At 35.8% G+C, this 24,819-nt stretch overlaps 1 protein-coding gene across 1 annotated transcript in view; it reads right to left on the bottom strand.

Annotated features, from left to right (window-relative positions):
• Positions 1-4,898: 4,898 nt before the first annotated feature.
• The window catches only part of nipsnap2 (nipsnap homolog 2), a 28,082-nt gene continuing 8,161 nt past the window's right edge, over positions 4,899-24,819 (bottom strand). The window contains exons 4-10 of the mRNA XM_039756984.1: positions 19,769-19,863; positions 18,699-18,769; positions 18,362-18,502; positions 18,096-18,127; positions 11,763-11,857; positions 6,184-6,267; positions 4,899-5,508 (exon numbers count right to left, since the gene is read on the bottom strand). Coding sequence (XP_039612918.1) covers positions 5,444-5,508; positions 6,184-6,267; positions 11,763-11,857; positions 18,096-18,127; positions 18,362-18,502; positions 18,699-18,769; positions 19,769-19,863 — 583 coding nt within the window. The 3' untranslated portion in view covers positions 4,899-5,443. The remainder of the gene's footprint in view (positions 5,509-6,183; positions 6,268-11,762; positions 11,858-18,095; positions 18,128-18,361; positions 18,503-18,698; positions 18,770-19,768; positions 19,864-24,819) is intronic.

Consider the following 24,819-nt stretch of genomic DNA (forward strand, 5'->3'; position numbering starts at 1 on the left):
TCAGTTCACCGAGATCTTTTTTCTTTGACAAACCCCTTAACTTTTTATTTTTGGGTTTTGCCATTTTCTCGGCACTTTCTATGCATGTGGTGCCTTTATTTAAAATGAGTTTTACAGGTACAAAAAAAATGTACCATCCAAAAATGGATGGGTTGACCACCTCATTAAAAAGCAGCAAAAGAGCTAGGTGTACAAAAAATAATTTTAACCTTTAATACTACCTCAACCCCCTATACTGCTCAATATGCCAGATGGTCAAGAGCATTCCACCTTCCAGTTAAAAGGAAAATGTTACTAGAAGGCCAATATATTAGTGTTTCTCAAGAAACTTACAAAGCTAAAAGAGAAAAACAAACTCGTGCAGGATAACATGAAAGTCTGGGCATAATTACTGAACTCAAGCAATCCAGGACTCGGGTGCTAGCAGGGGATTTGGACAAAGCTAACGTGCTGAACCAATTCTTTAAATAGATTTTCCATCCCACTGCAACCGTCTTAAAATGATCAGCATTCTCACACCAATACCTACTGCATCAACAACTCCTACTACATCAACTGGAATGGCCAGTGAAGAGTCCACCTCTGACCATCAGTATGGACTGTCCACAACTGAAGACTAAGGAGACAACTGAGGAAGCTACACACTGCGTGACATTTAATCAGTATTTGAGTTCGTAAAGCCTGTGGTGTCCTCTGTCACCTGTTCAGTCAATCCCCAAAGCTCCAGAAAGTGCCACTGCTGTGGAAAGCATCCTGCATCATTCCTGTTCTGAAGAAGCCAGGCACCACTTTTTCACGCAATGACTACAGATAATTGGCACATACCCCTAACATCATGAAGACCAGTGAGAGGCAGGTCCTGGACTATACTAGTTCTCTTGTGGTAGACCACCTGGACCCACTGCAGTTTGCCTATCAAATAAAAGATTGGAATGGAGGATACAATTATCTTTCTGCTCCATAAGGCTTATTCTCACCTGGACAAGGCTGGCAGCATTTTGAGGATTATATTATTTTTCCAGAGCCTTCAACATCATCTAACCATCCCTGTCAAGGGTTAAGTTTAAAGAAATGCAGGTGGGTGGCCCTATGGCATCCTAAGTAATGTGTGTGATGAGCAACGCTGGGGTACCACAAGGAACAGTCCTGTCCTCCTTTTGCCTTCACTCTGTACATCTCAGACCACAAATACAGCACCAGGTCATGCCATCTGCAGAAACTCTCAGATGATTCTGCACTAATGGAGTTTATTGATAAAGGGGTGAAGACTGAGCATGGGAGTCAGGTGCAAATGTTTGTTTCTTGGTGCAAAACATAATGCATCTTAACATAAGCAAAGCTGAGGAACTGGTTATTGAATTCTGCTGCAACAAAAGGCCTCTATGTCCAGTCACTATTCAAGGAGTGGATGTAGAGGTCGTCCACATCAATGACAGGTTCCACTGATGTCAGAACACAGGAATTACATTCCTGGTCAAATGTTTTAGAACACCTTAGTTTTTTCAGTTTTTATGGAAATGCCAAAAATTTAATGTCTTAATATTTCATGAAATCAAGGCATAGAACAAATAAACAATGGCAAATAAAAAAATAAGGAATCATTAAGTTTCCACATTTTTATTCAAATTTTTCATTCAAAGTGGCCACTTTTTGCAGATATAACAGCCAAAGTGTGTTGACCCTTTTGATTCAGAATTCCAGTCACTCAGTGTGAGTCACCAAAACTCTACCTCCAACAAAAAAAAAAAACAAACAAACAAACTTTCACACTTCCTCCTCCATGTCTGACAGTTGGTGTCACACACTGAGGAACCATCCTTTCACCAACTTCACAGCATACAAATACCCTGTGTGAGAAGCCAAAGATTTCAATAAAACCTTCATTCAGTCTGTAGTAGTTCACAGCTGGCATTTCTAGGCCCTATTTTGTCTTTACTAAGGAATGGCTTTCTTTCTGCCTCTTGCCCTGTCAAACCTGCAGCACAAAGTCTCCTCTTCGCAGTAGAAATTAAGACTTGCTTTTTTTGACCACTGTTAAGCTGTGCTTGTAGCTGAGGACATTCAGAAACTTGTCTTCTGATTGGCATGTGACTTTGGTTCTGCCAGATCTCTTCCTATCAACGTTTTCAAATGCCTTTGGATTGTAAAGGACACTGTACGAACACTTTTTTTTTTCCTCATTTCTCCAAATGAAAGGCCTACATAAGGGTGACAATGCTCTGTCTCATTTCATTTGTTGCTGTTTTCTTGCCATTATCACAAGTAATCAACAGAAGTTGAGACACCTGTGTAAATTCTTTGCTTCAACTTGCAAGGCTTAATTTACTTTAATTGCTGCAGATAATATGTAGGTTGTAACCTATTAGTTGTTTCCAGAAGACCCATTTGTAATATTCTGAAATTTCCTTTTTTCAGTTTTTGCTATCCTAAACTTTAAATGGAATCCTCTGGCAGTTTCTTGCTTAAGTTTTCACTATTTTAGGTCATTCATTGCGTTTCAGCTGATTAAATTTGAAGAAAAATTGGGTGTTCTTAAACTTTTGACTGGTAGTGTATATAAGAAATGACAGAGCAAGGCATTTTTTTCTTAGGTGACTGGGTTACTTTAATGTGAGTAGTGCCATCCTTCACATACTGGATTCTAGAACGATTGCGATTTTCAATGCTATGTTATGGTGGAAAGGTAACATCACTTCAAGAGAGGTCCATTGAATCAACAAGCCAATTAAAAAAGGTAGGTTCAGTTATGGGACACACTCTGGATCCCCAGGAGGTAGTAGTAAAGATTAGAATTAAAATAAAACTGAAAGCCTTTATGAACAATGCTGCACGTCCCCTATCTGACATACTAACTTCGAGGACTGTTAACCAACAAATTATTCAGCAGATTCGTTTCAAAAACCGCTACTGGGGCTCCTTTATACCAAAGGCAATACACCTGCATAATGCCTCACTGTGACTGACATGTAAGAAGTTCCTTTTTAACCTTCTTTATTTTTAGTCATTTTGCTATGAATGTATGTATGTATGTATACAGTATATGCATTCAAAAAGCTTCTATAAAAAGCTGAATTTCCCCTGTGAACAAATAAAGTTCTATATCATTTATTAGATATTTGAAACAATAGTACAACTTTGACAAATATAATTAATCAAAACAAAACTATAAATGTATACATTAGTATTGTGAAGGAGTATGCAAGCCTACTCCCAACATTTATTTTCATCTCTGGTATAAATTAATGAGTAATTATGACATATAATAATAAAACATAAATGGTTAAGAACTGCCAGCCTACATCATTCAATTCTAGGGGACCTTTCCATCAGAATGATTACAAGCCTTGTTGCTAGTACATACATCATTTTTCTAAGGAGAAATATCTACATGCCCAGTAAAACTTTTAGGGATGCTCTGATCAGTATTGGCCCTAAAAAAAAATAAAAAAAAACTGATCACTGATTTCATGTTATTGAATTGGCCGATTTGGAGGGTTTTTTTTTTTTTAATCCTTTAAAAAAAAAAAACACACACACTAAATTTGTGAATGACCAGACATAAGGAGAGGCCTTATGTTTTATCTTAACATCCTCAGCATTGTTTACCCCAAGAAAAACAAGTCAAAAATATTGAATTTTTTTAAGCATTAAAAAAAATACATGTAACAGAAGCATGTAAATAGTCCACATAAATACAGTATGAAAGGTATGTCAACACTTGTGTGCTGCTTATGATCGTGCTTGTTGTAAGGGGGTCTTGTGTTGAAAAGGTCAATGTTATAGTAAAGGGGATTAGAGCAATGAGACATACTTGTAACTTCTATATGTAGAATGCATCATACTATGGCTGGCAGTGCTGCTGCACGTTTATGATAAATAGGCATATGGTTCTTATGTCCCTCTGCCGTAAGTACAAATGGCCTCAACTTGGTCAGTTGTAAATTGGTGCATGACTGCATTTTAATGTTGGTAACATTTTTATATTGTAGCTGCAGAATTTAAGAATGCCTTAAACAACCATTTCAAGATAGTGAACTCCACTCACAATTCATTTAGCAGATTAAAAAAAAAATCCTAAATTGTTGTGACAATACTATTTATTTACAGGAAAAATTTAATGATCACTGGTTCAAGTGCATAAACATGATTATAATACTAAGGCATATACAGTATGATTAAGGATAAGTTTAGCGTTAATGTTGGTTTCATTTAATACTTGTTCTTTTAAGCAAAGCTGTCTTTAGCAACTACCGGTATTCAAAAAAAGTATCGCTTTAGAAAACATAATACCAACATTTCCATTATTATTATTTCTATGTTTATTTGTCATCATATACAAATTTTACCTTTAAAATTGGCACAGTATAATTTGTACTGGTCGTTTAAGGTAACAGGATGCTCCTTGGTAAGATTTACTGAGGAAAAAGTATCACAACAAATGGTGAAAAGATAATATTAAATAAATGTATACAACTAAACTATTGTCAGCACATATAAATTAATGTAATTATTTTTTATATAAAATATCATAGAGTTAATGAGGGGTAAAAAATGTAATGTGTAAATCAAACCCAAACCTTGTTTGAGGACTCCGATAAAAGCAGCAATTCTTGGCCTTTTTAAGGATGCACTAATAGAAATAATTAGCTTTAGCTGTATAATTTCTAGAACACAGAGGTAACAGTTTACCACACCAAAACTGAAACCACCTTCTTTGTGGAGAATGGCATATTGAAGACTTCATCATGCCAAATTAATTCACTGAAATAAACCAGCATTCTTAGCATTTCATTCATGTTTAAACATTTTAAATGAACACTTAAATGTAATGTCCGGTTTTAAGCCATTTTCAATAGAATATAAATATGTACTCGAAGCATAGAAGCACAGGTCAAAAGTAAGTTAAACAACATTATTTATTTTCCACTTAAATCCATTAACTCATTCCAATTTTAATCCAACAGTGCTGGGACTTGAATAGCCGATTACTTTTCTTAAAGCTGAACAATACTAAAAAGTTGATAACTGACACATGTAATGTTACTTACAGAATAACAACTGGCAAGTATATAGAAGAAGAAAAAAACTTATTGAATATGTCCTAAATGACAGACAGATGCAAAACCATTGCTCACTGTAGCCTAACAGATCCACCATCATGTTTGGCCATTTTTTTTTTTTTTAAATGCCAAACTTGTAACCAATCCCCATTCACTGTTCAACAAACTGAACCATTCAATAACCTCCCCTGAAAAGTCTCCAATATATTAAGGGTTTTAACTGATGTGTTGACTGTTCATTCTATTTTCCTTCACACCCATAAATAAAAAAACAGTATGATAGGGTGGAGGATATGGGTAGGTTTGCTTCACCAAACCGAACAATTTTCAGACAGATAAAACAGGCTAGCTTAAAATACTTCCAGATATGCAGTTTAATATTCCTACTGCAATGGTGAAATCTTTAGTGGGATCATAATCCTTGACTCCATGTGCTGAATGAGGGGAACTGTGAAAGAAAGAAGATGGATGAATCTTATTCTTTGTTTACCAACTTATTTACTTTCAGGGTTCCAGATTAAGATAAACAACATTACTGTATCTGCACATTGTATGTTATTCTACCAATACTATTTTTCACATCTAGTCTTATTAAATATTTAGGTACTTTTGCTCTTCTTCTTTCGGCTGCTCCTGTTATGGGGTTGCCACAGCAGATCATCTTCCATATCTTTGTCCTCTGCATCTTTTTCTGTTACACCCGTCATCTGCATGTCCTCTCTCACCAGATCCATAAACCTTCTCCTAGGCCTTCCTCTTTCCCTTTCCCCTGGCAGTTCTATCCTTAGCATCCTTCTCCCAATACACCCAGGATCTCTCCTCTGTACATGTCCAACCCAACTCAATCTTGCCTCTCTGACTTTGTCTCCCAACCATCCAATTTGAGCGGACCCTCTAATGTACTCATTTCTAATCCTATAAAAACGATAACGCACAACAGTTTCTTTCATAATGTATATAAACTGGCAAATCTTGTAACACAGCCCCAGATGAATTTAGTTATCCCTTTGGTTCCATTTACTCTAGCAAAATCCAACTATTCTGCCCGTAAATTTGTGGTAATCCTTTTTTCAATAAACCACTTGCTCAAATGCAGGTACACACAAGAATTTTACTGGCTCACCTGTATAATAAACGCATTCATCCCAGCCATCCTTCTGCCATGCTGCATTCCTAGTATCTTCTCGTGACTGCAAGTCTTTGTAAGCTTCAAATAAAAAAGAAGTATGTAATTTAACACAGTAAATTAAAATAACTAAACCTAAATGTACAGTACTAATTTAATTATCCAATTTAAGATAAAGGCATCTACACTAACTAAAGAAAACACCACTTTACTTCAAACATCTTTGAGATTCCTACCACAATAAAAGGAATCTATTACAAAGCATTTCTGAAGAACCGACCAATCAAATGGTCAGTCAGCAATACACCAACTGAGCTCCACTTCAGCACTGACTGCAGTAACAGGACATGGGTAAAACTCACCATCTTGCCACATTATCAAAATTTCAGTTTAGAGCCAGCACTTTATGTTTTAGTTATTGAAAATGTGTTGCTGTATTAGAATTAGTTTGTAAGATAAGTGTAAATGCAACATATTGGTGTGGGGTAATTGTATCTATGACTATGGCAGTTTTAATATTTACATGTTTTTCAATTTAAAGTACAGTGGTACCTCGGTAAACGTCCTTAATCCGTTCCAGATCCTTGGACTTATACCAAACAGGACATATACCAAACAAATTTTTCCCATAAGAAATAATAGGAAAATGATTAATCCGTTCCCATGAAAAAAAATCCTATTGTTATTGGCATATTATACATTTAATGGGGTTGTTGGGGTTGTATAAAATAATTTAAACACTGCTTAATACTAAAATACATAAATACAAAAGCAATTAAATGAAATAAATCAAAATTTAACTTCACTTTACTTTTTAATAACGTCTTTGTTTTTCACAATCGTAGATACCGTTATTCTCGGCAAACGGTATGCAACGGCCATGTCCCGGATACACATGCCACCTTCAAACTTTTCAAAAATCAATTCAAATTTACATGAAAAAACACAAAATCACGTTGTGACAATGTGGGTTTGCTGTATGCTCGCATCTGCTGTCGGGGAGCCCTTGAACCCTACACCGTCAGTAATGTTACCAATGAGCTTAGCAGTGAGGCACAACAAAGCATGGGGATGGTGAAAAAGTGCAAAGTGCTTTTATTAAAACAATCAACAAAGTTCCAATGAATAATCCTTAAAATAAGAAATAAAACATGGAGGTTAAAAACAATGGAAAAAAGTCTTCTTAAAAACAACAAGGTTAAAATACAGCAGGAAGCATTCTTAAAAAAAACCAAACAAAAAGCCCAGTGCCTTTTTACCTGGCAGCCCCCCCTGCTTCCCAACAGGGGAATTACCCTGCTTGCAGCTGTCCTTCACTCTGCCTACCTCAGCTGTTCAGTTCACCTCTCCGATCCCTGGTTCCAGTAGGCTCCTCATGACAGTGACTTGGGATCCACAGCGACCAGGGCGCCTACACTGGGGAATACACTCGCCCAAGTCCTTATGCGGAGAGTCACCCTCCTTTTGGTCAATCCTGCTCCATGATCACTCAGCGGGAGTGACCACTACTACTATTCGGCCCAACACCCAGGCTCCCTGTTCAGCTGCAACACTCTCTCTCTCTCTCCCTCCCTTTTCCTTTCTTTCTCTTTCTTTTTCCTCCCCTTCTAGCCGACTCGCGCTTCTATTTATCAAGATAAGCAGCCCCAGGAACAATCACGAATGCGGATGGTCTCTCACTTGTGCACTTAGGTGAGAAGTGCCCACATCACGAATCGCCCTGAGTACCGCTTCAGCCACACAACCCCCACGCCCCCTCACCAAGCCGCTAGCACGGGGATTATTTATTTTAAAACTGGCCTTTGACAGGAGCTGTGGACCCACTAAACCACACGTGAAAATTCATAGAGAATTATAGCGCGGGTTGTTCACTAAATGCTAGAAACTGGCGCACTGATGCTCATGGGCAGTCGTGGCTTTGTCTCAAGAGAGGTAAACAAGGGTAGCACGAGAGTCGTATTCCAAACAAAAGTCGTATACCAAGCAAAATTTTTCGCGTCCAAACAGGACGTATACCAAGTTGGACTTATACCAAAGCGAACGTATACTGAGGTACCACTATAATGCAAATTAACAATAACAACATTTATTGAAATGATTTTTACAGCAGAATGTGCAATTTGGTCAAACAAACATTGCAAGGTCTAACAACACTACATAAATTGGGTGAACATTTTCTTTGTACCTCAGTTTTTTGTTTTTACTGTTATTTCACAGATATGCAATTTTCACATGAGTGATCAATAAGTTTACTTTTGAAAAGGTTCTAGTGCATACTGCATGATCCACTTTGTGCAAAAGATAGACTTCTACTCGCTCTTGTACTAGGGCTCCTTTTCCTTACAGATTAAATAAACACAGATTTGGAAAAAGTATACTCTAGGACAGGGGTGTCAAACTCCAGTCCTGGAGGGCTGCAGTGATTGCAGGTTTTCATTCTAACCATCTTCTTATTTAGTGACCAGTTTTTGATGCTAATTAACTTCTTTAGCCTTAGCTTTAATTAGCTTGACTAAGGCCCCTTAGTTGTTTTTTCATTAAATTAGCACCAAGACAGTAATGAGACATAAAACAAGTAGGACATGACCAGCTCACCTGTACCCATCAAACAAAATCTAAAAATAAAGATGAAGGTCTCAGGAAGGTTGATCCCTCAGGTTACCAAAACATTTTAGGAGTTCTTAGGAAAAAAAAAAACAGAATATCAACAGTTTTGGAAATGTTTGCTGTGGCAAAAAGAGAGCAGCAACAAGCCATTGAATTGAATAACGGGTTTAATTAACAACAAGAATCAGCTTCTCATTAAGGAACTGGTTGGAGTTTGAAGCCCCAATTTAGCTGGTCATTTGTTGGGTCATTTCATGTTTCATTTCTGTTTGGCTGTCATTTAATGAAGAAAAGAATCAATTCGGAAGACTTAATTTTTAAAAACAGGGCTATTAAAATAGAGGGACAAGAAGTTAATTAGCAGTGAAAACTGGACACTGATTAGGAAAAGGGTTTGAAAGAAAACCTGCAGCCACTGCGGCCCTCCAGGCCTGGAGATTGATACACGTGCTCTAGGAGCAATCTTAAAGTATGTTTATTGACCCCTTATTTTTTTTAAAAATTGTTTTTGTGCTGTAAAACGTGCAAAAAAAAACCAAAAAAAAACAAGTATACCACTTCAATCTCTAATGGAATATAGTAATTTAGCTATTATGTATCATTTAATTGTAAACATTTATGAAAGCAGAAACATTGGAAATGTACTCCATTAACAGATAATTCAGAAAAACCTTTAGTTTTCTTTATAAAATAGTTCAACAACTCAGCCTACTTTTGAAAATTTAGAAATAAATATTGCACTTTGATTTGAGATATTCAACTAAAAACTACTCTACAAGTTTTAACTGTAACAAATTCTTAATAATGATAAAATGTAATATTGGTAACATTTTTATATTGCAGTTGTAGAGTTTAGACCAGTCTTTTTTGGACTTTGCCAAGGATGCCTTAAATAACCATTTACAGTAACCATTACACTGGTAGAATCCATTCACAATTAATTTCCTTTAGCAGATTAAAAAAAGTCAAATAGTATTGTCACAACTAATTTTTTCAAAGAAAAATTTCAATGATCACTGGATGAAGTGCATATATATTGCTTATAATATTACAGTACATACACAATGTATTAAAGTGCAAGTATTAGTGTTTATTTTATTTAACACTTACTCTTTTAAGCAAAGCTGTCTTTACTAATTATTCAAAAATGATTCTCGTTTGAGAACTGACAGTATTAAAATCAGCATTATTTCCAAGTTTGTTTTCTAATCAAAACAGGAACAGCACAATTTATACAGGGCATTTAGGCAAATATATGTATGGTACTTGGAAAGATTTGCTTGTTACAAAAAATTTTGCAGAATTTTGCTCCTTTAAAGCATGTACCTGCAGCAATAAGTACCACATGAAGATAGTGAAAACATAATGTTAAATAATAAACTTTAACTAATGCTCCAATGCCAGCACATATAAATTAATGCAAATTTCATATAAAATACTAGTGAATGAAAGGAAAACAATTTATAAATCTAAAACGTCATTTAAGGACTCCCATAAAAGCAAGAATTAGCCCTTCTGTTCAAGTATGCGTAAATAGCAATGATCAGATTTACAGTAGCTGCATAACCATTTAGAACAGAGCACATTTAGAAAAGCAAATAAAAAAAACTTCATCATGCCACATTCATTCAGTGAAATAATTCAATATCTTAGCATTTCATTCACGTTTACACATTTTAGATTGACACTTAAATGTTACATCCAATAGGATTACACACGATTTTAAGTCCTATTCAGAGGTACCCAGAGTGTCTCTTGGGCTCAAATTCTATGTACAAATGGTTAAGCTCGAGTCTCTCAGTTTAATCTATTTTGATGAGTTATGGAGGATTAAGCCTGGATGACGCTTGGAATGGTATCATGCTGCCATCTTGTGGATAAAAACATCATGCTGCAGAAAAAGGATGACTATTGCTATGCATTTTGCCACTCTATGGCAACTCATCAATATTCATGAGTGGCAAAACACTCAATGACAAGTAAACAAGAAGCTGTAAAGCCAGTTTTAGAACAAACTGACACAAACCATTAATTGAATCAAGCAATAGTGATGACAACGTAAACTGGTCATCAGACACTGACTAAGATAATCTAACTGATGGATACAGCACTGTACGACTGAACCACTGTAACGTGTCTGGCGACTTTAGTTGCATATCGCTGCAGCGGGGTGCAGTACATACAAAGCAAAAAAAGGCAAAATGCCTTTCTTGTACTTCCACTTGTTCACAGTTGATAGCCCACTAAGCACTGTACACAATGCAGTAACTCTCAATGTTCAGAACAGGGAAAATATGGAAGTCACAAAGCCTTGTGCTGTTCTAGACTACTAAAACGTAATGAAAGACGCAGCTTGTGTCAATCAGGCACTGACATTCTATGCTTTCATGCACAACCAATAGAAAAATATTAAAAGTGTACAAAGAAATATGCTTCTACTGCATTGTCAGGCTGTTATATAATGACCCTTTCTAGATATGCCACACAAAGGACCCATACCAAATCTGCATCACTACAGCAGTAAACACTAGACATGCCTTTCCTACTGTATTTATAATGATATTTTGGTATTCACTTGTTTATGTGACATGTAGTAGCATATTTCTTGTTGAAACAATTTCAACATTTTTGGCTTTTTTTGGGGGAAAAAAATGCTAAGATGCTTTATGCACAGAAAAATGTCAAAATAAGTTAAATAAATTATTTTCCCACTTACAGTCATTATACCATGTCCATTAAATAAATAAAAATAATTAGAATTCTTTATATTCATAGTAAATAAATGATATCCTAGAGTGGTAGCTTAAAAAAAAAACCCTATTCTCTTAAAATTAATTTAGTTTAGGCAGAAAATCTGCTTCTTGAATTGCTGCTGCCCTTTTAATGTAAACAATTCCAAAGTACACAAACTGGATTCATGATAATGTAAATTTTAACTTGTATTACAGGGTTAACTAAGTATTACATACCCCAGAGGTGGTGTACCATGTACAAATCTCCAATCTGTGAGAAGAATCCTCCCACAGCTTCATTGTTTTCTTGCCGGTACCGTATAGCTCGTGCCCTATATCAAAAAACAGAAAAAGAAAAAGCATTCAGTCACAAGTTAACCAATCCAGCTTTTGATTTATTGGGTTTTCCACTTCATTCTACTTTGTGGAAATAATTTACAAAAAATAAGGAATTGGTTTACAGAATTGTTACTGAACTGACTAAGAATGCAAAACATTTTTCCTTTGTAGTAAGATAAATGGCACATTTTAGCAGTCAAACTGTAAAGCTCGACTTCTCTTAGTATTTTCTACATTCATTTGACCTTTACATTCATTAGACATCCAGAAAAGGTGAGAACAGAACAAGTTAAGTTGCTTGATCACCAAAGAAGCAGAAATATAAACAATGTATCCACAAAAGGTTAATGTACTTCTCAGTGAAACTACTGGAGAGAACACTGAAAAGTGTTACTAAATTCATATGTGAAAAAAAATTCATTTTTTAAAAGGAGAAAGTATGTGGAGGTGATTCAGCGCACTATGTGCCAAGACGGCTAGGCTAGAAAAAACAGTGGGCACCTACTGCTGGACACAGAACATAGGACTAACATGCTTGATCCAGGAACACAAGGTTATTATGATGTGCTCCTCACAGCCCAGGACAATACTGAGATGGTTAAGTGCCAAAACCTAGTAATGCACACAGTTCTTTATGTTTGAACTAATAGCAATGTTATATAAATACTGTTTTTCAATATTACTGCTGAAGTCATAGTAACTTTTGTTTTTGGTTCTCTTACTTACCTATGAGAAACAATTTCAGTATTGTAAAATTTCAAAAATCAATTATGTAATGTCTAGTAGGATGTTCAGAGTTTACTTTGATAATTTTTCTTTTTGGCTTGTGTCTAAATATCAAGCTACAGCATAATGTCATGCTACTAAATGTGTATCACTATCACACAATCTACAGTACATCAGGTTCAGAATAGTTACTTCTGGCTCTCAAGAAAGCATTCCACAGTTTGTTTTTTTGACATCTCTTTAACTGCCAACTTGACTGGCTCAGATCCGAGTATTTTGTAAGCACGTGTGCAAATAACACTTCCAATCATACAAGTATATTTTCATTTCTTGATTGTTCTTTATTATATAAAAAAATAAATTTACATACTTAAAAAAGAATTGGGTAGCTTTTCAGTCACATTGTAAAATGTATTATATTCTTTAGAAAGTTGACCCCCCCATTTGCATCTTACCTGAATGTATTATAATAACCCCCAGTTATCATAGACATACTAGGCAATCAAATGTCTGATATTAAGAATATAAATTCTCTTTTTCCACTTATTCAATATCTCTTTGATTAAGACAAATTTCTAGAAATCAGTTATTAATAAATTTGTATTCATGGTATACAGTGATTTTTACAAGAAAAAAATAAAATCAAAGATGAAGCCCATTTCAGAACACCACAGTTGCAAGTGTAATTCACATGGACGCATTATTCCTGGGACTCAAAATTAAAGAGTCAATTTGATCATTTAAGATTTTTTTTTTCTTTTAACTTTTTCAAAGTTTTACACACTTATCCTTTGCTGGAGGCACAAGATATCCCATCAGGCTCTAGGAGCTAAAAAGTATCTGTTAAGAGGCAAGCAGAATAAATGTTCTTAAAAAATTATTACATTATTAAAATATATATATATTTCTCTGGAGAAAGCACTATACTTCACACCCTTTACTTAATTTACCATACTCCTAGCTGTCCGAATTAAAGACAATATCCACACAAGCAGAGAGCCAGACAGTGCTCTCTCAAACTGCAGGGCATCATTTACAAGAGCAAGAAGTGTTAGTAACTAGAGATTCGGAAACATGTATTATTTTAATTATGTGCCTGGTTAGTAGACAATCGATGGGATAGTTGGTGTCTTTGTTCAGCTGCTGAAATAACCACATATCCTTTCCATTTAAAGTGGGGGGAAAGTGCAGTGCTCAATCAGTGGTCATTGCACCAGCAATTAACGATATAGTTTTCTATTATGTATATGAGTATATACATTTTTCTCTTGGCATGTTGTTCGAATATGTAAGTAAGAATTTCACTCTTCAGTACATGTGACAATAGTACAACAACAATCTGATAAAATTTAGCAAATTTTCTCATTCAGCTCTTATATCATTACCATCATTGCAAAAACCTCTGTCGATCACATTTTACAGAAAAGAAAAACATAGTATGCAGTACAAACAGCCATCAAATTCAATGAGAACCTCTACTTTCAGATGTCACTAATGGTGGGGGTTATTTTACTCTAGATCAGGGGTGGGCAAAGTCAGTTCTGGAGGGCTGCAGTGGCTGCAGATTTCTGTTCCAACCCAGTTGCTTAATTAGAAAACAATCCTTGCCAATAATTAAATTTCATTGCTAGTTAGTGCTTTAACTCTGCCACATCAGGTCATTCTCATATTCTAGATTTTTTTCCTTTCCAAGGATATGATTTTAAGTCTAAAATGGATGAGAAATTCTCAGTCTAACTTTTTTCTCTTTACTTTCCTTCCAAGTATTTAATTAAAAAAATAGGGCATGATAAATACACATAGGTGTAAATGGAAACAGGCTAAATGGAGAAATTCGGTTTTCTTTTGTCATTTGCATCTAATTGCTAATAAGGAGCAATTAAAAACCAAGGATACAGGTGTTTAAGAATAAAATAAGCAATAAGGGTTCAAAATCTTACCAAGTGAAATAAATAAAATGAAGCAGAAGTGTTTCTTGAACAACAAGTGCTTTTTATTAAGCAATTGGGTTGGAACAAAAACCTGCAGCCCTCCAGGAAAAACTTTGCCCAAACCGGCTCTAGATTATAGTTGTACTTCCATTTGGAAATGAAAGTTCCCATCAAGCAAGCCTAAGCTATTAAAGAAACACAATTTCATTCCAGAAATGCTTCGACTACAAGTCTTTGAACTAATTAGAGTGTGACAATGAAGCAATCTTTGATCTGCACCTACAAACCTACCACCAAAAAGTAAAGTCAACTCTGGCTCAAGTCACTAAACAAAAAACACCAAAGAGGATAATGGGAAAGAAGTTAGCCCACTTGTTTTCTGCCAGGCACTTATTTGCATATACTGTATATATGAAAACATTTTTTCTTCTGTAGTTTTAAATGATTCATATCATCCTTTGGAAAAGAAATCTGTAATGTAGGACATATTAACATGCCTAGCCTGCTTAATTGTTGATGGCAAAAGCTATCCATCCAAAACTAAAAATGGCAGGGTCTACAGTAGCACAATGCTGAATGTACACATTAAATATTCATTATCAGACATGTTCAATATTTTACATATTTGAGTACAGTTTAAACTTGTATATTAAATTCTTATAAAAGAGGACAGGAAGGTAACAAAAAAAGTGTTTTTTTTTTTTACAATTTGTTAAAGAATACTTGTAACATTAAATTTGTAAATATCTAAATATATAATTCACTAAGGCAAGACAACCATGGAAAGCACGCCGGAAGGGGCGTGGATTCACTGAGCCGCCGACAAGACTGACACCGATGGCGCACGCAGGAAGGAGCCATGCCCACCAACTCCAAGACCATTGGATACGACGATAACTCGCAGAGCCACACCCACCAACTCGGACACGACGACACAGAAGAAACGGCGTCATTTATATTCGTCTGTCGTAGAGGCCACATGCACCTGCATGTTGATTGTTCATAAAGGCATGTTTCTCGCGGCGGTAAATCGCCATATGCAGCGTGTAAAACAGTTTGCGAGGGGTATCCCATGGGACCTTTAAAACAATCCTTTACAACTGAGGTTAAAACACAATGAAGTAAGCAGTCTTTAAAAACCGAGTTTTTGGTTACGACGCACGACCGCGTGAACCATAGCAAACTGTTTTACACGCTACATACAGCAATTCACATCCGCGACAAACATGCGTCTTTTTAGATGCTCCTGCAGAAATACAGAAGACGTTTCCCTGCCCACTAACACTCCTTTTTCACTGGCCCGCTTCTACCCTCGCTCTCTAGGCATTCACACTGCCTGCCCATGTGCCCGGACGCAAAAACTCACCGACCACCCAGTTAGCCCCTTTTGTTTGTGCTAGGAGTCCATATGCACATCTAAGCCATGTTGACTTTTCATTATTCTTTTCGGTTTCGACACCTGACCGCGTCCACCATAAAAAACCATGCGAAAGGAACAACGAATGCCCGCCCAGACTCTACCCCTCCTCCCACGTGCTCAGGAACGCACCTCAGACCACTGCCCGCCAAATCAAACAGCTCATCAAACACATACTCACTCACTTTGGTCTATGCTGCAGTCCAAACCCAGCTGTGAGCCACGTTGACTATTCTTTTGCCCTCCATGGCTACTGCTTCAAATGTATTTCATGGAAACAACACTTCTTTCAATGTTATAGAAATTCCTGCTTCAGGTAACTGTTTGTTTTTATCAGTCGGGTTTTTTTTGAGAAATGTCATTGACGAAACTGTTGCTCTCAAACTTCGTAACATGGCTGTTAGCTTTATTTGCCAACATTGGGATAACTTCGGTGACGTGGTGTCCGTTGTTCTTAGTCACAGAGGCATTGTTATACAGTCTGCTCAACAATACGCTGATTACATGAATACGTCCGGAGTCTATGGTGGCGAGGCAGAAATTGTGGCAATGTCCCAAATCCTTCCAGCTACTATCAGCATTTATCAGCAACTCATTCCAATTCCCTTCAGTGTCAACACAGCACTAAATCGTTCATGCACAAACATCGCATTCACTTTTCTACGGCTTTTCAAGAAGATACCGCCTTTCACGTCCAAGAACATAACATTGGCCTACCTACCACACTAGGTGCTTCTTGCAGTGCTCTTCATTGGCCAGCAGAGGTCAACAAATCCGGACATTACACTAAGTGTTGTCATGCCGGCAAGGTGTCTTTGCCACCGCTATCCATGCCCCCTCTTTTACTGGAAGACCTCTTGACTGGCAAGAACCCGCTGTCCCGAAATTACTGTGATCATATCAGGGAATACAACTCTGCTTTAGCTTTCGCGTCAATGGGCGCACACATCGCCCAACCATCTGGACAAGGACCGTAAGCTTTCAGAATCCACGGTCAAATTTATCACCAGGTCTCTCCTTTATATAACAATCCTGACACGTCACCACAATACGGTCAGCTATATATCTTCGATTCTGCTGAGGCTACCAGTCAACGTTTGCAAAAGGAATGTAATAGCGCTTGCAGTGACATTTTGTTGCTTCAACTAGACAACATGATACGCCAGGTTAATCCCTTCGCAAAGTCTTACATGCAAATGCATGACATTATCACTCACGGTTACTCTGTTACTGCTGTACGAATGGTGTTCATGGAAAATCCAGGTCTGGATATGAGAAGGTATAACGCCCCCGACCTGTCAAACTGATGTTGCTGCTTTGTAGATGAAGACGGGGAACCTCCTGCATAACGCGACATTGTTGCATTTCTTGCTGATTTATTACATTACCGATTTTTCAAATGTTAATTTTCTCCCTGTGCTTAAAAATCATTAAAAAACCGGCCAGATTATGTGACGTATGGTACGCCGCGGGTTGGCTAGTTAGGATTATTACACGAGTGCATAGATAAGACAGTTTTTAAATGAATTGTGTAAACAAGACTATTGTAAATTTCATAAGGGAAATCTAGCATTATTTCTGACTGTGTGTATTTAAACAGGAGTAAACAGGCGGACAGAGAGATGAGTCAGCAAGCACTTGATAACTCATGAGATGACAATATGTTTTTTTCAAATAAGAATGCTAGGATGCATACAAATAAATTCAAATAAATAAATGGAAATAGGAGGAACTGTTTTTACTGTTGAAAGCTAACTTACAAAGCTGAATTGAAGATTAGACTTATAAATATGCAATACATGTTTTGGGACACCAATCTTCTTGCTGAATACAGATAATACTATTTTATATAAAAAGAATGTCTTGATTAACTGTGCATCGATAAACTGGGCAACAAATGTACTCAAATTTAAATAGGTCACTATAGAAACCATCTAATGAGTGGTCAACCGATTTTATAACAAAAAAAAAAAAACACCACATCAACTGCAAGCTCAGTTTCTTACCATTTTGGATTTGGTGGTTTGCATCATAATACATTTTGATAATATGCATGTTAAAATTATACTTTCAGCAAGGCTCTACCATAATTTCATCTACTTGAACTTCATATCATTAAAACAAATTATACTTGTGATTAATAAAACAAAAACTTACCAATAATTTCCCCACTCAATCATTGTGCCAGGCTGTGAAAGGAGAAAATTGCTTTTTTAGATTTAAAATAAATGACAGCACATTCATCAAAATGAATTCACTAAAACTGGATTTGACTTTGATTAGGTGTATTGTTTCATTAAATGTATGCCAGCCACAAGAGCTTCAACATTCCTCACAGCAGAACACTTCTGAAGTTGAAACACCAAAAATGCATCCTACTCTTTTCAAACATCATAAAATGTTTACTGGGGTACGCCACTTACCCTCAGCTGGTAAGTCCTCAGTTCATAGATGTTTGGTCCCTTCCGGGAGTTGGGCTCATTCCAGAAACTGAATTCTAGCAGTAGCTGATTCTTGCGAGAAAGTAACATTTTACCCCGCTCCTTTCGAAATTCTGTGAATTCCTAACAAACATTTGTGGTATTAGTGAAGTGTAATGACAAAAAATAATGTTGCAAATCCCATTAATGGCTTCAGATACAGCATCCTTAAAATGTTAACACAGAAGCCCTACATTGCTCAAAATGGACACAATGCTATCAATGGAGAATAAAAAAATAATAATAATAATTTGAACATTGGATTGTTTCACAAAAGTACCTGGTTTTTCCGAAGTTTATTCATGACTTCTGTAAGAGCTGGATATCCACCCACATATTTCCATAAATGCACTGTAACAAAAGTTGCAAAGAACTGTTTGATTTCACAAGAGACAAACATATCTACACTGTCTTGACAAAGACATCAGCAATGCAATATAGTACTTAAACACTATAATATACTGTACAATAATAATAGGAAAAACTGATTTAGTAATGCAAAGGAACATTTTCATAACTCAAAAAACCTCAAAAGAAAAAAGTACCACAATTTGTCAGTCCAGTCCAATCACATTTATTTACAAAATAGTATGTTCACCAAATTGTATTTTAAAAATTTGGATCCTGAAGTATACAAATTGCTTCAATAGTAATTAAGAGTGGGTAATTGGCCATTCATTAGTTATTATACAACATGCTACACAAATATTAATTGATTGGGGGTTAATAAAAGCCCACACTGAAACACTGTACCATTCAGGTATAAATTGTTAAAATGATAGATTCAGCATTTTTCAAGTTGAAGTTATTTTTTTACAAACATGTTATATATGCATTTGCCACACATTCTCTACACATTTTAAAAAGTATCTTGCCCAAAACTCCCGATCTAATAATTGTCATATGAAACAAATGATTTTACTTTAAAGTGAATATTAGCTTGCAGTATCTACTGTAGGACAATTTTAGCAATATTGGTGCATAGTGCCACTGATTTTGTAGGTTTTTGTGATATACAGGTAAGTTAAAGCATATTACCTTTGATTTACATAAGGTAATTCAGCAATCCATTACATATTTTATGTTAGATCACACTATAATTACAAATAACTTATTATACAAACTATGTGTGGTTTAAGATACAAAACTGTATGCACTTGCACTAGAAAAAGCAGCTCTGCTTACTTTATATATAAAAAAAAAAAAAAAAAAATTCTCAGAACTTGCACTAGACCATCAGAAAACCATGTGCAGCACACACAGAAATACTACTAAAGAGGAGATGAGATGCACAGCTATTTCCAGAAACCCATGGGAAGCATGGCACCTGAGGGCAGTGCTCTCTCCTACCAGCCTGATCTTGGTCTCCATACCAGGTGTTCCAGGTGCCCACCAATTCACATGGGTAGTCATTGTCTGCATGAATGGCTGGAAGAATGCCCTCACTACAAAAACACATAAAAGCATTAGAAACATTAGCCATTCTGACAATACAAAAAAGCCTGTGGACAAACAGTACTTTTACTGGTATGATTTGACATTTTTCTATCTAGACTTTCAAAAGTCACCAGTTTTTTCCTGACAAGTAGTTAATTTTTACATGTGAAGATTAATTTTGCATTAAGGAACTTGCACACTTTCCTTTAAATCCAAAATTACCTTAACTTCATCCATACATTTTCAGAAAAGCTTTTTATAACTCAAGGATTATGGGGCTACATCCTATCCCAGAATCATTGGGCACAGTCTTGGACAGGATACCAGTCCACTGCATGGTAGTCATGCACACAACCATTCACACAGACAAAGTAGAGTTTCTAAATAAGCTTAATGCACACATCTTTCACATGTGACGGATAAAAAAAAAGTATCAAATGGAAATTGAGTGAAATTGATCAGGTTGGAATTCAGAAGCAGTAACCACTAAATAGACTTAAGAATATTAAGTGGAACAAGCATTTCCATGAAATACAGCATGTTTAAGCAATACATAAAGCTTTGTACATGGGAAATCTAACTGCAGATTTTCTCTCTCTCTCTCACAGAAACCTTTAGACAATGGCCAGCAAAACCTGGACCTGTAGGGTCACACAGACTGCATCCTTTCCTTAATACCAAACAGCTTAATGTCAATCTTATTAATTCAACTAAAAGTTTAACCATATGGCTCAATTCTGCTATCTGCACACTCAGAAATGAATGATCAAGTAGTATGTTAAATTTTAATTTATTTGAAATTAAGAAAGATGCTTAATGCTGCCATAAATTTTGGTGCACAGGAATCTCTTACTTTCCGCCTTATTTTATTTCATGTACTTCTCAACAGTTTTATTTTATTACCCAGATGTGAATAAGGCAAAGGTTGCCTATGTCCATGGAGACAACTGACCACCTAAATTAATGGAATTTCACATGCATAAGTCATTGCTATTTTTTGCTTTATATATGGAAATAAATTGTGCACATAAATAAGCAATTTTAATCCCACCAGTAAATTATTCAGACTAAAAAAATAAAACATTACTTGGAAGGAATTTGACACAGCAGAATGATAAAACAGAAACAAAATATCTAATTACATGTCACTTTAATATACCTGAATAATTCTCATTTGTGATTTATAGACAGTACAATATTGTTGCATATTGTAATCTTTTTAGTTAGCCAATAAAAGCTGTCATTTTGCTTGGCTTTTCTCTACATTCATAATGGCAAATACAGTACAACACCCTAGTACTATAGACAGTACAATGAAATTATTACTTGCTTGCTTATGTGCTGAACTACCTGTCGTACAAGTTCTTTGTGCTTCAGTCTCTACTTAGAAGTTTGAAACAGAAACAATGAGAGGTGGTTTAACTGTCCAAAGTGAGGTTATGGCAGTGGGCAGTAAGAGTTTTTTTAGAATGTGACAGTGATCCAGACTGTTTCCTGAAAGTATAGAAAATTCAAACTAATGATATTCAGGATAAATATTTCTTAAATTTGCTTTGTTGAAGTCTCTACAAACAAGCCCCCAGTATATAAACACTCTTCAGTATGCTGATCATTCAGTGCAGTGATGGTAACGATTTGTTTAGGGATACAGGTAACAATGAGAACATACTGAAGAACTCTCTCTCTGAAAGTTAAATGACCATCACTTGATCAGCAAATACTCCAGATCAGGTGAGCAGATTAAGATTTTACTTATCACCTTTAACAAATTTTACCCAATATAAAATCGACATGATTCACTAAAATTATAAATCTACAGCTCCACCTTCACTCAATCCTGGATGTGTATTTCCCCTAATATTCAAGATGGCTTAACTGAATTTCAGTTACTAGACAGCAGGCTAGTTGCCGAGTTGATTAGCGAATTGAATTCCTCCACTTATTCACTACTGTATATTGAATTCCTACTTAAAGTGTGCCTTTCTTTGCATACCCCACTTTTTACTGCTACTATTAATTCTGCTCTGTCAAATGGTATTGCCCCAGACTTCCTTAAGGTTGTCACTGTTACTCTTGTTATCAAGAAACCTGATGCTAATCCAAAGCATTTCAATAGTTACCATTCAATATAAAAGTTAAAAGAGGTTATTCTTAAGCTTAATAGCATACTGGTTAAACCTCACTTGGAGTATGGTGTACAGTTTGTCTCAAGGTTAAAAAAAAATAAAAATAAAATAGCACTGGACTGCAGTCAATGAGTAATAAAGAGATTTCAATCAGTAATAAAGTAATAAAGAGAAAACTGAAATTTTAGTGATCAGCAATAATGGATACAATGAGGCTATTAGAAATAAACTGGATACATTAGGATTAAAAGTCAAGACGGAGGTAAAAAGCTTAGGGGTGATTGTTGACTGTAATCTGAATTTTAAATCACATATTAATCAGATCATTAGGACAGCATTTTTTCACTTAAGAAACATAAGTAAAGTTAGACCGCTTATATCACTGAAAGATGCTGAGAAATTAGTTCACGCGTTTGTTTTCAGTCGACTAGATTACTGTAACGCACTCCTCTCAGGAATACCCAAAAAAGATATAAATCGTTTGCAACTAGTGCAGAATGCAGCTGCTAGAATCCTAACTAGGAAAAGAAAATCCGAACACATTTCTCCAGCTTTAATGTCACTACACTGCTTACCTGTGTCATTCAGGATTGACTTTAAAATTCTGCTTATGGTTTATAAAGCCTTAAATAATCTCGCACCATCTTATATATCGGAATGTCTGACACCTTATTTTCCAAATCGTAACCTCAGATCCTCAAATGAGTGTCTCCTTAGAATTCCAAGAACAAAACTTAAAAGAAGTGGTGAGGCGGCCTTCTGCTGCTATGCACCTAAAATCTGGAATAGCCTGCCAATAGGAATTCGCCAGGCTGATACAGTAGAGCACTTTAAAACACTGCTGAAAACACATTACTTTAACATGGCCTTTTTATAACTTCATTTTAATCGTAATTTAACTTAATCCTGATACTCTATATGTTCAATCTCCTCAAAATAACTATTCATGGTGGCTCTAAAATCGGTACTGACCCCTACTCTCTTTTCTGTTTCTTTTTCCGGTTTCTTTGTGGTGGTGGCCTGCGCCACCACCACCTACTCAAAGCTTCATGATGCTCAAACAATGATGGACGGATTAAAAGGCAGAAGTCTACGTGACCATCATCATCATCAAGCCCTTCCGTGAGAATCCTAAATCCAAAGAGGACTGTTTCATTTATGTTAGGTAGAATGCCCAGAGGGGACTGGGCGGTCTCATGGTCTGGAATCCCTACAGATTTCATTTTTTCTCCAGCCGTCTGGAGTTTTTTTTCTGTCCCCCCTGGCCATTGAACCTTACTCTTATTTGATGTTAATGTTGATTTATTTTGTTTTATAATTGTGTCTTTCATTTTTCTATTCTTTCTTTTTAATAAGGTAAGAGTAAAAGAGCTGGGCCATTTCAGTTTCAGACAAAGAAGATTAAGATATGACATGATTTAAGTGTTTAAAATTATAAAGGGAATTAGTACATCAGATCGAGACTTGTACTTTAAAATGAGTTCAACAAGAACACAGGGACACAGTTGGAAACTTAACAATAAATTTAACACAAATAATAGGAAGCTTTTCTTCACATAAAAAACCGCAGACACATGGAATAAGTTACCAAATAATGTGGTAGACAGCAGGACTTTAGGCACCTTTAAACCTTGACAATGTTATTTTGGAGTAATTAAGTGGATAAGACTGACGTTGTTTGTTCGGCTGAATGGCCTGTTCTTGTCTAGATTATTGCAAAGTTATAATTTCCAATTTTCCTTTTCTGGCTAAAAATTTTAGAGCACATTTTTTGCACATCAGCTCCTTGCTTATTCTAAATAGTAACAATCTTTTTGAACATTCACAATCAGTTTCTATTATAAATAGTACTGAAACAGCACTTGTGAAAAACACAAATGATATACTTTGTACTGCTAATGCTTATTTCATAGCTTTTTTATCTCCTTGATCTAAGGACAGTTTCAACAGAACTTCCAACATTCTCCAACTACAGCATTGCTTTTCTTTAGGAAATAAAGGCACTATTTATTTATGGTTCCAGTCTTATCTACTGTATGTAACAGACTCCAATTTATTCATTTGAAAATGTATATACTGTATTATTATATTATTACTTATGGTGTTCAGTGAGGTCAGTATTAGATCCATTGCTTCTCACTGTTAAAAAATATCCACTCTATAAAATTCTAGTAGTGTATTGATGGTTCTCCAATCCCACATTGTAGTTTGGTTAAAAGTTTAGGTGTTGTTCTTGAAAATTTTTTTTCTTTTTTTCTTTTTTTAATTTCAAGTTAATTCTGTACTTCAAGTTTCTTATTGTCATCATTGTAATAATTATTGATACTGCTTATGCTTTGATTAAAATATTGATTCATCCATTCATTACTTCAAGATTATATTATTGCAGTGCCCTTTTACTTCATATGCTGGACAAGCTAATAAAACAAGCTCCAGTTGATTCAGAATTTATTTACTTTTTTAATTTTTATTTGATTTACATTGTTAATCCGTGAGGAGAAAATTACTTTTCACATGACCGTCAGGGTGCAGGGTCAACCATTGTACAGCACCCCTGGAATAGTTATGCGAAAACCTAAGATCACATTTAACCATTTCTCTACAAACTACATAGGTGGAGAGTTTATAATTGGATTAGAATCTGTGACTTGCATACAAAACCCTTCATAACTTTGTCTTGATCTGCTTGTTTTTTCTAAAGGATTATATCTGTTATCTCACTCCATTCTTCCGACACCGGATTTCTTGTTGTCCTTTCTTTCTAACTTTTGACAATTGGATGGAGAACTTCAGTTGAGCTGCACCTAAGCTTCAGAATTTGCTTTCACTAGGTCCTCA

Source organism: Polypterus senegalus, chromosome 6 (genome assembly GCF_016835505.1).
Source record: "Polypterus senegalus isolate Bchr_013 chromosome 6, ASM1683550v1, whole genome shotgun sequence".
NCBI lineage: Eukaryota > Metazoa > Chordata > Cladistia > Polypteriformes > Polypteridae > Polypterus > Polypterus senegalus.